This window comes from Carcharodon carcharias, chromosome 22 (genome assembly GCF_017639515.1).
Source record: "Carcharodon carcharias isolate sCarCar2 chromosome 22, sCarCar2.pri, whole genome shotgun sequence".
NCBI lineage: Eukaryota > Metazoa > Chordata > Chondrichthyes > Lamniformes > Lamnidae > Carcharodon > Carcharodon carcharias.
Window position 1 is genome coordinate 58,443,042 of NC_054488.1, and position 13,393 is coordinate 58,456,434.

The window sequence follows — 13,393 nt, forward strand, 5'->3', positions numbered from 1 at the left end:
TTCTGAAATATCACTCCCCAACTTTGTTGTTAACTTATATACTAAAAAGCCTTTTTTTAATTGACCATGGTCAACCTCACAGGCAATTCACTTGTACCCTAAATATAGTAACTTTTATATTGACTAATGTAGTGCTAATGACACTACCTTGGATACACCAGATTTGGTGATTTTGTTGGGAAGCAACAGCAAAAATGAACTTGCTGGATTTGCTAAGGCAGGGAGTCAAGAAGATCCAGTAAACACCTGGCTGCTAACCTCAGTGAATCGGGCAAGTTTACTTTGGAGTTATTGCTATCTGTGAGTGGCCCACTGCTCAGGAGCCAACTGCACTCATGCGATATACAAGTGGCTTATTAATGTGGGCTTTCAACAACTTTTAATGAAACTGACCATAACCAGCACCAATGGTTACACTGAAGGTCACTTGATTGCCCAGAGAACATGCACACAGGATACAATGAGATGCAAAATCTTGTACCTGTAAAATACAATTATGCTATTTTCTGCACAATATGCATGTTAAAATTTCGAGCTTGCCATAATATGGTTTCTTTCAAAGATACAATGGTGTTAATTAGATTTAAGGCAACAAAACTCTTTTTTAGTGATTGATCAAAGGCAGAGTCTGAGCTAAGGAAAAGGCAGCCAAACACACACAATTTCTGCTTATTTAGCTCTTGGCTAGTTGTTGCTGCCTTATTTATTCTCTTTAAAAAAAACATTTTGGAAGTGTACAAATTCACAGTTTTGGACGCCATGGTGTTTCTGTAATTCTAATTGGAATACCAGTGGTGAGAGTACGTGGGTGTATAAATCATTTTGGCATTCTATGCCACCACCATACTTAATTAGTTTAGTTAAGTTCTACTTAATGTTAGTTAAGGTTTGCTCCCAAACAGTGGCATGTGAGCTTAGTGGATAAGGTAGCCTTAAAAGTTAAACCATGTCCCATGAAAGTAAGGCAGCCGCTGTGTGCCTGTCATTCTAAGCATTCCCAAAACCATTTTTCTTGAAAACATACAAAATGAATTCTTCAGAAGATTAGAATTTCTTTAAGAGGCAGACTCGTTAATGACAACAATATAGCAGGAATATCAATATGTGTTGTAGCAGGAAGCTAGAAGGGCCATTGATTGGCAAAGCAATGTTAAAGATGTCAACAATATCAGTATGTTTGTGGGATAGCTTTAAGATTCCATTACTTTTGACCCCTAACCTGTTCCAACTTGCTGCTATGATTTTGTGAATAAATAAATCTTAGAAAATGTTTGAAACCACACATTTAACTTGTATTCTTCAGTAGACAGGAGCAAGTAAAGGATATTTAACAGCTGCATAGTATTTCAACAACAACAACAATTTTCACTTGTACAGCAGCTTTAAAACATATTAAGCCATGTCATGGCTATTGTTTAGTCAACTTGTGAATTCCTTTGCCACCTCTTCTTCCTATTTCTTCCCAATAGTAACAATCTTGCTACAGGAACATTATTTACATTTCATTATCAGTATACGGTTTTAAATGCTCAGTGACAACTGTATCTAAATAAAAAAGTTAATGCAGCTGAACTGTGCAAAAATGTTACAAGATGAGACACGCAACTTAATTGCCAAGAGAATATTGGTTCCAATAAATCATGGAGGTGGTAAATGTAGCTTTGTTCCAAAATATGGGTACACTGTAGGTTTATATATAAGCTTTTGTTCAGTTTGTAATACAAATTAATTAGCTAAGACTGATTGGCTACTAATTAGTATAATGGATTACTCAGTCTAATCTGCTTTGTCTCTTGGTAAAAGACCAAGGGATCACTGCAGCTTTTGCAGTTTTTTTTAGTGTTTGCTCTTTGACATGCTCTTTTCAGGACCTCAAATGCAACAGTTTGATTTTCAAGTGAACAGCTTCTTAGTCAAACACTCAATATTGAACTTGATCTGGAGAGGGGGTTTTAATAAAGATAGTTTGGAGGAGACTTGTGGCCAACCCCTCCTCGTTGGAAGTGTACGATTTGAATTGAAATCTGGGCTTTTGTATATCATGCGCTCTTATTGACGTTATGACTTCAGAATTAAAGACTGGTATCAGTCACTTGTGAATTACAATTTTTCACACAAATATTGTAGAATCTAACAGCAGTGTTTTTCTACACTTTATATGTAATATTTTTTTCTTTAAAAATATAACAATACTGAGGGTTGAATGAATTTGGTAAGAACAGCTGGTTATTATTTACAGTGGCATTTGCGTCTTTGGCTCGATTGACCTCTTATTTATAATGTTACTAAAATTAATACCCTAACCACATCTATCAATGTATCAGTGCCCAAACCACTTCTATCAGCGCTCTCTTCAAAGGAATTTTTAAATTTTATTTTTATGTTGCTCAGTTATTTAATTTGATTTTTCTTAGAACTGAGTTGGTTCTATCCCAAACCCATGACCAAACACCTTCCAAACCCATGACCTCTACTACCTAGAAGGGCAAGGGCAGCAGATACAAGGGAACATCACCACCTGCAAGTTTCACTCAAAGCCACACACCATCCTAACTTGGAACTATATTGCTGTTCCTTCACTGCTGCTGGGTCAAAATCCTATAACTCTCTTCCTAACAGCGCTGTGGGTGTACCTTCACCACATGGACTGCAGCAGTTCAAGAAAGCGGCTCGCCACTACCTTCTTAAGGGCAATTAGGGATTGGCAATAAATGCTGGCTCAGGCTGTGATGCCTGCATCCTGTGAAAGAATAAATTTAAAGAAAAGATATGTACTGAAATTGGAAAACCCCTTTGAAAATAGGGTTGTGCTGGACTTTCAGATTTTTTGTTTCTTATTTCAGATTTTAGACCGGAAAAATAATGAGATTGAAGAGCTAAAGACGCTGTATAGAAACAAGCAAAAGGAAGCAGAGGAGATTACTAAGAAGCTGGAAAAGAGAGGTAATCCAAAGTCAAGGTTGCAGTTTTCTGCCACAACATAATGCAATTTTTTGCAGCAATTTCTCTTTCTTTAGAGTTGGAATGTTTTACATGGATTGAGTGGGGATACAAAGAAGGATGGTTCTTTTGAAGAGGTTATTAAAACTTGGGAATTAATATTTTAAAGAAGTCTAATTGAGGGGTTCAGACAGGTTGATGGCCACAAAGCAATGGCTCTATAGTGTGTTATCGGAACCCCTTTTCTGTGTGAATCTTGTGCCCTTTCAGGGAGGTAGTCCGCCATAGGTTTAGGTGACATTAGGCTGTTTCATTTCGAATCGCATTCTTGCACCCGTTATTTATATAATTTAGTATTACTATCTGCCAAGGCAGAGCTGTGTTAACCTGCTGTGTTATTTTATAGCCACTGCTTGGGATCCTTCTGTAGTGTGTGATTGTGGGTGGTGGGGGGGTGAGGGGGGGTGGGGGTAGGGGTGTGGTCTAAATGACAACAACCTGAGGTCAATTGCAATCAACGTTTTGCAGCAAGCTTCCTAGATTGACAGTTGGCCTGCTTGTCAAACTCTCAATAGCCAGCAGGAAATGACTGGCTTCCTTTCTCTTCTGCTTATATTTTGAAATTCTGGATGAAAGTATGTTGCAATGTTAATTGAAATCACTTGAGTTATGTTTAAGTTGTAGTTGTGCTTTATTACACTTAGCTGGTGAACATTGATAAAAAAAACTTCATCCTGTTCATGAGTGATGGCATACTCAGTGAAAGGTTAAATTTGGAACACAGTTGTTGCAAGATTAACAAAATTGAATCTGTGCTGGAGTACTGCCAAATCATGGCTGTTTCCAAAAGTGTGATTCAATTAAAAACATAATTAGTTTTCACATAAACACGTTTTTTGATACCCCACAATAAACCTTAGTTTTGACCTTTGTACTTATTACAAGTGAACGTGGTATGCAATAAACTTCAGCATTGTACTTGTGGTGTAAATGTAGAAATTCCAAGATGAAACTTAGCTGGATATGTGTGCATTTTTGCTGGTATAGCAGCAACAGGAACTTGAATTTATGTAATGTGTTTAAAATATGAATCATCCCGAAGTGGTGCACAGGAGTGTATAAATTGTCAGCTGGCACCAAGCTTTTTGTTGCCTGGCTCTGGAATCCTTGGCATGTTCTTAGTCTGAGTGATGAGCCCTTGCCTATTACACAGGGTTCATGGTTATTATTACTTTTATGCAATTTTACTGTAAAGATCGCAATGATATGTGAATCTAGAATGGTACCTGGCCTGTATCCACATCAAATAAATTGCAAGCCAAACTTTTTGCATATACATCTGCTACTTTATTACTTGTGTTATTTCCTCTCAGTAGCCCTTTTTGCCTCACAGTACTTGCAATTTATGTGGAGGTTGGAGACAGGATAAGGTTTTGTGGTTGATCTGATGGGAGGTGTACCTCCCCAATTGTTGCATAGGCAGAGTGTTTCTCTATCCTATGGCTAGCCATCTGGTGGCTTAACTGGCTATCATTACAAGTCAAAGGTGGTTGAGGTTGAGCCATAAATCCAAATCCTCTGAATTGGAGCCTGATAGATCTAATCTACCTGTCTTCTATTGTTGGTTTGCTCTCTGCTCAATCTCTGGCCATGTTATAAGCGCGCTTAGTTATCTGGGACATAAGCAGCAGAGGCTCACATGTGGAAGTGCTTTGATGATGCTGAACCCTCAATCAAATTTAGAGTAAAAAGGTTTTATCAAAAAAATGCAGCGCTGAAATAAATACCATCATGAGGTATTAGATAAAAATTGAATGCATGTTAAAATTCTGTAGTACATTTCTCTGCCAAATGCACTCCACCATGCGGTAGTAGGAGGCAAGTTTACACCTATGCCTGACAAAGCAACTTCCAAACCTTAGCCAAGTTGTTGCGAGGAGCCACATGAAGGGGAAGGATCTGTTAGTTACAGTAAAATGTGGGAAGGGGGTAAAGCCAAAAGTAATTTTCTCTTGGTTGCTGTTGTGTAACTCATGGAGGCATTGACAAGTCTAGAATGAACTGCATCTTGCAGGAACTAGCTATAAGGTAGAGATTAAAACTGAATCATAATTTTACATCAATAAAGCTTTACGTTATTAGTGAAGATGATAAATGTAACATACACAAAATATAAATTGTGTCTGCAGAATGTATAAATGCAGCAGGTTCTGTTATTGCATATCCTTACATCTTTAGAAATCCTTTCCCTTAGCTTGAGAGAACTTGGTCAGAACCAGTAATAGAGCTGAAACTCAGATAAAGGAACAATACTTTGTTGATTACCGTAAGCTTTCAGTCAGGAATTTTCACTGCATAGTACTGTAAAATTAACACAACTAGAACCAGAGGCACTGATACTGCTTCTAAAAGGTCACATCTGTGGCAAACAGCTTTCAATATTCCTTTATCCAGTGTACTCAATCCTTTATCCATACATTTCGACAGTTCAGAGCCTGGTTCGTGAATCACAGGTTATCCGAGAAAGTAAAGAGAACCAAATTGTTGAGTTGAAGAAGATGGCTGAGCAGAGTGCTGATTCTTTAAAAAATGATTGGGAGAGAAAGGTAAGGGGTTTAAAACATTTGGGCTACTTTCCTTGTGCTGTTCTCATCATCTACATGTGTGTGTGCTTTTTAAAATTATTATTACCTCATTTTTGTGGATAAAGTTTCCCAGTTTTGTGATTGGGGGAAAGCTGTGTGACTAGATAGAGAACATGGCAATTTTCAAACATCTTTGGTTTTGTGAAGTTTGTAAGATAGACCATGAATTTACACAAGTGGGAAAAATGCAAGTGCATTCTCTCTCATAGAATCCACAACTTCTGCAAAAACTCCTTCCCATTAGAATTTGTGGGATATATGAGGATAAAATTTTTAAATTAGAGAGCTTGAGAGACTGGGAGCCAGTACAGGTTTCAAGTGGCAGGTGAGTGAAACTTGATGCAGGATAGAATTCAGACAGCAGAGTTTGAGTGAACTTATGGATGGGAGGTGGTCAAGGTGGTGAATTGGTTTGAAACTGGCCAAGAAGGCAGATGGAATTAGTGTCAAGGGTATGAACGATTGCTTCAGCCTTCCCAGTGTTTAATGGGAAGAAATTGTCCCTTATACTGGATGTTGGAGAAGGAGTCTGACAGCACAGAGGTAGAGAACAGGTCAAAAGAGGTGGTGGAGCGAGAGAGAACTGGGTATTGACATCATGCGTGTGGAAGCTCTGGATGATGTTTTGAAGGAAGGGCTTGTGGATGAGAAAGAGGAGGAATGGGATGCCGAAGATAGCTCCTTGAGAGATCTTAGAGGTAACGGTGTGGAGGTGGGAAGAGAAACCGTTGTAAGACATGGCCACGATTATACAGGTAAGAGTGGAACAAAGTTAAGATAGTCCTAATTAATTGGACAACAGCGTAGAGATGTTGGAAGAGGATGGTGTGGTCAATTGTGCCAAAGGAGGAATGATTTGCTACAGTCACAGAGGATAGCATTTGTGACTTTAGTTAAGACTTTTCAAGTACTGTGGCAAGGACAGAAACTTGATTTGAAAACTTCAAGAATGGAGTTGTGAGAAAGATGGGCACAGTTAGGTAGGTAGGTGACAGCATATTCAAATAATTTGGAGTTAAAAGGATGGAGATGGGGTGGTTGTTTGCAAGGAAAGAGAGGGCAAAAGTAGAATTTATGAGCAGGGGATTGATGACATTGGTTTTGAAAGAGACGGTATGGGACCTGAGAAGAGGGAACTATTTACAATGTCGGTTAGCATGGGGGCAAGGACGTGCTAGTTGGGTAGTCAACAGTTTAGCTGGAACGGGATCAATGGAGTCGGGGGGTGGGTGGGGTGGGTGTCATGGAGAGGATGTGAGGGAAGTTATGAAAGAAACTAAAGAAAGATGTGGGTTCAAAGCTAGGTCTCGATCTTGGTGGCAGGAATCAGTAAGGTCCTCAGAGTTGTAGGGCTGTAGTGCTTAGTTTTGCTGGTGGAACCTTGCTGACGACAAGCCTCAGAACCTTGGACTTGAGGGAGGAAAGTCAAGTCAAGTCCATATCAGGGGGAAGGACCCAAATGGGAGATAGGAAAGATTTTACAGTGTCCATGTGTTTAAAAGATTGTGTTGATGAAGTGGTTTGAGCAAATTAATTTATGTAGCTTTTGTTCACTATTTGTTGATGAATTGTTGGTTCCTTTGCTTACATTATAACAGTGACTGCATTTCAACTGTAATCCACATGATTGCAAATTGGTTGAGACATCCCAAAGATGTGATAGGGTGCTAAATAAATGCAAGCTTGTTTATTTTCTTCCCTTGCTCTATCTGTAGCTCATGTTATAAATTTCTGTTCTGAATTAGACCTTTGCTCAGGTTATTTGTCACTGATCCCTCCTGTAAATAGATCTTGTGTCCCTTATAGTCAGGAGTTAACCTTACTGTCTACTACTAAAGTTTATCTTTACTGCATAACCAGGAGTCATAATAATTAACCACTACATTATGTGAAATGCACTAAAAAAAACTTGCATACATTTCTCCTATCTCCCAGAAGGCAAGCTACTGCATATTCTGGTGAGATGAAGCCAATTGTAAACCAACAAGTGTGTTTACATGAAAATGAAAGAAAATTGGGTGAGTTCCTATACATGTGCCTCCTCTGACTTGCCCTATTATGTGGCATTTGCTTTGGCTAGATTCTTAAGTGCCTGATACAGGTCTTGCAACATCTTCCCTTATGAGCTTAAGTGTTTTGGAAGAGTTTCTGTGCATCATGCACAGTAATAAGGCAGAAACCAGTTTCATCCTGCATAATTCTTGGCACATGAGTTTTTGAAAATCTGTATGCATCTATGAGTAAAATTTCCTTCGATTTGAATTAATGTAATACTTCAGAAGTAGGCATTAAAATATTTTAAATGCTGATTACATTTCAGTTTAGGATGGTGGCAGAAATACCAGCATGTAAATGTAACTGCTGTAATCTTTCAAAGATGCTCACCATGTTGATCTTCAGATGAACTTAATGTCTAGCAGGCTTCACCAGAGTTATAAAATACATCACTCAGTAATTTCATCGGTTTTTTGTGTCCCTGGCAGGCTACTGACAAATTGAGATTTAACTGTGTGGTCGCATCTATCCTCAGGTGATTACAGGTTGCTTTGTGTATTAGCTTTCCAATGACTAGTTCCTGGGGACAATCACAAAACAGAGGCTGTATTTGTTGGTTGCTGAAAATAATAAGATTCACTTAATATCCATTTCCAGATACCAATGTATTCTCTAATAATACATGATTTTAATTTTTAAATGCAGCTACACAATGTTGTAGCAGAACTGGAGCAAGAAAAGTTTGAACTTCAGAAGAAACACACAGAGAATATTCAGGAACTCCTCAATGACACCAATTCACGTCTCAGTAAAATGGAGACAGAATACGCTGCTCAGACTAAGGCCACTGTAAGTGTCCAGGCATTTTTTTTTTACCTTAAATTACTTAATAATGTTTCATTAATAATCGGTATACATAATATGGGAAAAATAGCCACAATTCCAACAGGCTGCTTCTTGACAAAGTTGCAGTAATGAGGTTAAAGTTCTGAAGCTTCCTATATGAATGCATCAACACCATATAGTTCATTACAAATTAACACTGACACTACAGCACTAAAAGCTTCAAAATAATTTAAGTGACATGCTTTCTTGTACATTGTGGATATTCAAAATCTCAGGTGTGGGCTCATAGTCTGAACATGTGTCAGCAGAGGAGCTTCTAAACCTGTTTTTAAAAATGCAACAGAATTGTTTTAATTCATTAACAAAAGCTTACAGTTCTAAAGTGCATGTAGGAAAATTGCTCAAACTGCTTAGCAATGAGGAGAAATTAGAGGGAACCAGAGGAAATCTTAGGCATGATGGAAGAGAAAGGATTTTAAGGGGCTTTTGAAGTCAGTGAAAAGTGGCAAGTTAAAGGGCTTTAAAGAGTTTCAGAAGGCATGACTGAAGGATTCATGATGCTGAGGCGATGAACAAGACAGACACAAAGGAGTGGAGAGAAATTGGACAAAGTTGGTACAGAGCACCTTGATTAGGACCAGTGAGGGTGTTGAGACATCACTTGCAATACTGCACTTTTTACACTTGTAAGATACATACAGTATTGGTCATAGGCTGGCTACGGGCATGTACCCAGAATACACAGCAAAGTACCTTAGCAGTTGGTATTTGGTCTTATGATTTATTCTGGCACACTTTCAGCTGGTTTATATGCTATGCTATACAGTAGGCCCTTGTTTAACGTTTCCCATTTAACATTGTTTTGCTTTAAAGGCTGTAATTTGATGAAACCTGTAATTTCATTAAGCGTCGCAAGAATAATTTTAATGTCATTCCCTGCGTGACCTGATTGGTGCCATTTTGGAGTGGCCTTTTCCCCGACTCTGGCCTCCGAGCCACAACCTCTACCCAGTCCCTGACCACTGAGTTGTGACCCCCAACCCCCCCTCCACCTCCAAGTTGTGGCTTGCCCCTCCCCTACATTCAAGTTGCGACCGCTCCCTTTTCCCTGACCCCTGAGTTGTTGCCTTTCCCACTCCCCGACCTCCGAGCTGTGGTCTTTTCTCCCTCCCTGACTCACCCCCTCGCCGAGCCTCCCGCTCCCTGACCCACTCCCTTGCTGCTTGTGTTCCCACTCAAGATCCAGAACTGATCTGAAGCTGGAACTTTGATGTTGTGGAAGTGCAAGCCCTGATGGTGCAGAAGTGCCAAGCTGGGGCTGCTACAATCCAAGTTTTTTTTTTTAAAAATGACTGTCGAAGCTGGTCCTACCTTGCTGCTCCTCTTCTGAGCCCTCACGCACAGCGAGGGTTCAGGAGGGTTCTGGATACATGCCCGTAGCCAGCCTATGACCAATACTGTATGTATCTTCCAAGTGTAAAAAGTGCAGTATTGCAAGTGATGTCTCAACACCCTCACTGGTACTAATCAAGGTGCTCCGTGCAGGAGCATGTAAAAAAAAAACTGATTGTAGCAACCTCAGCTCAGCAATGGGAACAGAACAGGAATGTAAGTCCAGGAGAAGGAAACAGTGGGAGGATGAGTCAGGGAGCGGGAGGTTCAGCAACAGGATGGGTCAGGGAGGGGGAAGAGGCCACAACTTGGAGGGCTGGGGGGCGAGGGGAGGCCACAACTCGAACGGTCAAGGAGCAGGAAAGGCTACAACTTAGAGGGTTGGGAGGGGGAGGATCTTCAGCAACCAGGAGGATCAGGGAATGGGAGGTTTAGGGAAGCGGGATCGGCGGCAAGGAGGAGGTACTGTAAGTGGAAAGTGACATTTTTCTTTTATTTTTTTTAACTTATTTTATTTTAAAAGTTATTTAATTTACCAATGTAGGAATTTGTCAGAGTAAAATATTTCAACTTAGAGGGTATAATGTTTCAATATTTGTTTTTTCTGATACAGAACCTCACTACAGTTTTAACATTGATTCCTATGGGAACCAATATTTCACTTTAAGTGGTTTCACTTAGTCATGATTTTCAAGAACTCAACCATAACTTGATTTCTTCTAAGGAAATTTAGGAACAGAACCATAGGTTGCAACTTGACCTCAGTGATGTGTTGGAGTCCAAAATACAGTGGATGGTGGGAAGCTCTGGCCATCACCCTTTTCCTAACCCCAAGTAATGGTAATTTCCAGATTTGCATGATGGGCTTCCCTGCAACACTCCAATGTATAGTAAAGAGCACCGGAAGAATTCCACCTTTGTGATGCACAATTTCATACCTATTATAAGAAATACTTCTGCTGTTTAGTATTGTGGAAGAAAGAGACATGTTGCTGTAGCTTTACATCTTGCACTCATCAGGATAAACGCAAGAATGCCAAATTTCAAATGATCACAACAATTTATACCATAAGAAAAAAAAAGGTGCTGATTGGTTGGCAAGTTGACCCTGATTGGCTGAGGCATTGCCAAGGAGAAAGTAATGGAAAACCATAGGCTCCCTGTGCTTCCGGGTAATTCAAAAAAATGGTGCAATGCTTGAACGTATTCCTTTTGTTTGCAGAGAATGGATCCCTGTATGTAAAGGTACATCGCTTCTAGCAAGCGTAAATGAGCCACATTATGTGCTCGACTGATTATCTTAAATTGGTTGTTATTGTAGCTATTAGCACACTTAAGCTTGTTCAGCAAATGCTGCCCAAACGTGGAATCACATCTAAAAGTAATTGTTTTGTTTTGGGTTTTGCAAGCGTGGGCTGGTTGAGTATGGTGTGTACTCTGACAATTGAGTATTGTGTATACTATGGCTATTATGAACAGCCAGAGGAACATGTTGCTTGATTCGATCAGCCAATTGTATGGCCTGGCATCACACAGGAACTGAAATTCATACATGATGTTGCTCAGTTGTGTGGTAGGCAGAATGCCTTTTTGAACTGATGGCAGCATCCTATTAGTGAAAATATCACAGGTGTGCTATTGCATTGTAGCAGTGTGAAATGGTTTGCTTAACTTGTTGCTTAAATTTTTGAGACACTTTACCTTTCCAGGGTAACTTGAGGTAGGTTGGGTACTTTTTAAGGTTCAGAAGTGGTGACCTTTGACCTATTTGTGAGTTTGTGTGATACACAGTGAAACCTGAACGGGATAGCCATTGTCCTGCAAAATAGCTTTGATGTGCTCTATTTCTGCATCGAGAAATATGTTCAAGCCTTGGGCCTTTGTTGAATTATCTGAAAGCATGGGGAGCTTCTTGTCCCCCATTGGGCTTTCTCCATGGCAATGCCTCAGCCAATTAGCGTCAACTTGCCAACCAATCAGCACCTCTTTTTCTTCTGTGGTATAAATTGTTGTGATCATTTGAAATTTGGCAATCTTGGGTTTATCCTGATGAATGCAAGATGAAAAGCTTCCGCAATAAGTCTCTCTTTTCAGCAATATTCAAGTCCTGTACTACCAAGCTGTTCTACTGTTTACCTGTACGTTTTCTTAAGCTGCACACTTGTGTCCCTGACACGTAACATTTCTGTAGCTCATAAAGATTTAACTGAAACCTTTCCTCACCAGACATGATAAGTCTTCGGTGAAATTGCTGCAGTCACTTGCCGTGTTAAATAATTTTCCCTTTCATAAATCAATTAAGGTGCACTGTGATCCATGTTGTTAGATCTGACAGAGAGTCATAAATGTGTATAATTGATGTGTAGTTTAAATTATTTTGTTAGTTTGAATGATCAAACATTGACTTTTGATTTCTATATTTTGTGGACATTTTGTAAAGTGAAAGTTGATTAGACCAGAGTCTAGTCAATGTAAACTTTGTTGCATCATTTGAGGAGCATAGTATTGAAAAAAATTAGCATGCAGCACTTGTCATATCTTACTTAAAATAAGCAATGGATTAAACATTTCCTGTCAGCAGGCCTGAATTTTGAAGTCATCAAAAGCAGACATTCCACTGCACTGCTTAGGATTTAATAATTAAACACTGAGTTCAAGAAATGCCTTAAGATGAAAGAGCATCCAGTCACTGCAGATTAGATTGTTTGTCCAGACTAACTTTCTTTCCTTCATGAAAGAGTGTGTCCCTCTCTCTCTCCCCCTTATGAAAGATTCTGTAGCAGCTTGCCAGAGTTGACACAGGCACAGGAGCACGACTGTTATCTCTGCCAAGGGCATGATTTTAGCACTGGGCCTGGTACAAGATATTCCTGATAAGGTGGGGTCTCATGCCCCATATCTAAACAAACTGTTCGAGCAAGGTTAACAAAATATCCTGGTGAGAGGTAAACCATGAGATGACTTCGTGGGCTGGGGCACGGGAATAAGAGGGGCTCATCTTGGGTACTTGTTCTTTGGTAATTGGACAGTTGAACACATGATTGGCAGGGGGCACACACCAGAAATAAGGTATGTAAACAGGCACTTGGAAGGGAAGATGTACTTCAGATGGAAAAAGGCTTTCTGAGGTTGGTTTATGTTAGCTTCAGCCAACACGCTGGTAACCTCAAAAAGACCAAGTGCAGAAGAGACTGCCATTGTCAACTAGGGTGATCAGCACCGCTTCACTTCATCTGTCCATTTGTCCTGTAAACAGTTCTCATCTTTTTTCTGTCTATTTAGTATATGCATCATAACTAAATTGTTGCTTCTTAAATTAACTGTTTTAAAAAACTTGTAATGTTAACCCCTTTTTGGGTAATCCGAACTCCCAGACCAGGTCTTGCACACTATATTTTCATGGGCAACATCTCTTCCTCATTAGGCAATTTAAAGTAAAATGTGACTCATCTATAATAGCAGAATGAACACAGTAAATCTGTGTTCATGGTTTTCTTAACCTATGCTCTTTCTCATGGAAGATTATTACTGACTTCTAACCTGGCTTTTTTCTGATGATTGGCATAAGACCATAA

The 13,393-nt window shown here is 39.6% G+C and overlaps 1 protein-coding gene across 7 annotated transcripts in view; it reads left to right on the forward strand.

Annotated features, from left to right (window-relative positions):
• Positions 1–13,393, forward strand: part of cep112 (centrosomal protein 112) — a 425,679-nt gene that overhangs the window by 153,799 nt on the left and 258,487 nt on the right. For 6 of the 7 annotated variants that reach the window (XM_041216547.1, XM_041216546.1, XM_041216549.1 and 3 more), the window contains 3 exons: positions 2,844–2,943; positions 5,428–5,546; positions 8,286–8,429. The exons of the other annotated variant lie outside the window; for it this stretch is intronic. In XM_041216547.1, coding sequence (XP_041072481.1) covers positions 2,844–2,943; positions 5,428–5,546; positions 8,286–8,429 — 363 coding nt within the window. The remainder of the gene's footprint in view (positions 1–2,843; positions 2,944–5,427; positions 5,547–8,285; positions 8,430–13,393) is intronic. 7 annotated transcript variants of the gene reach the window in all.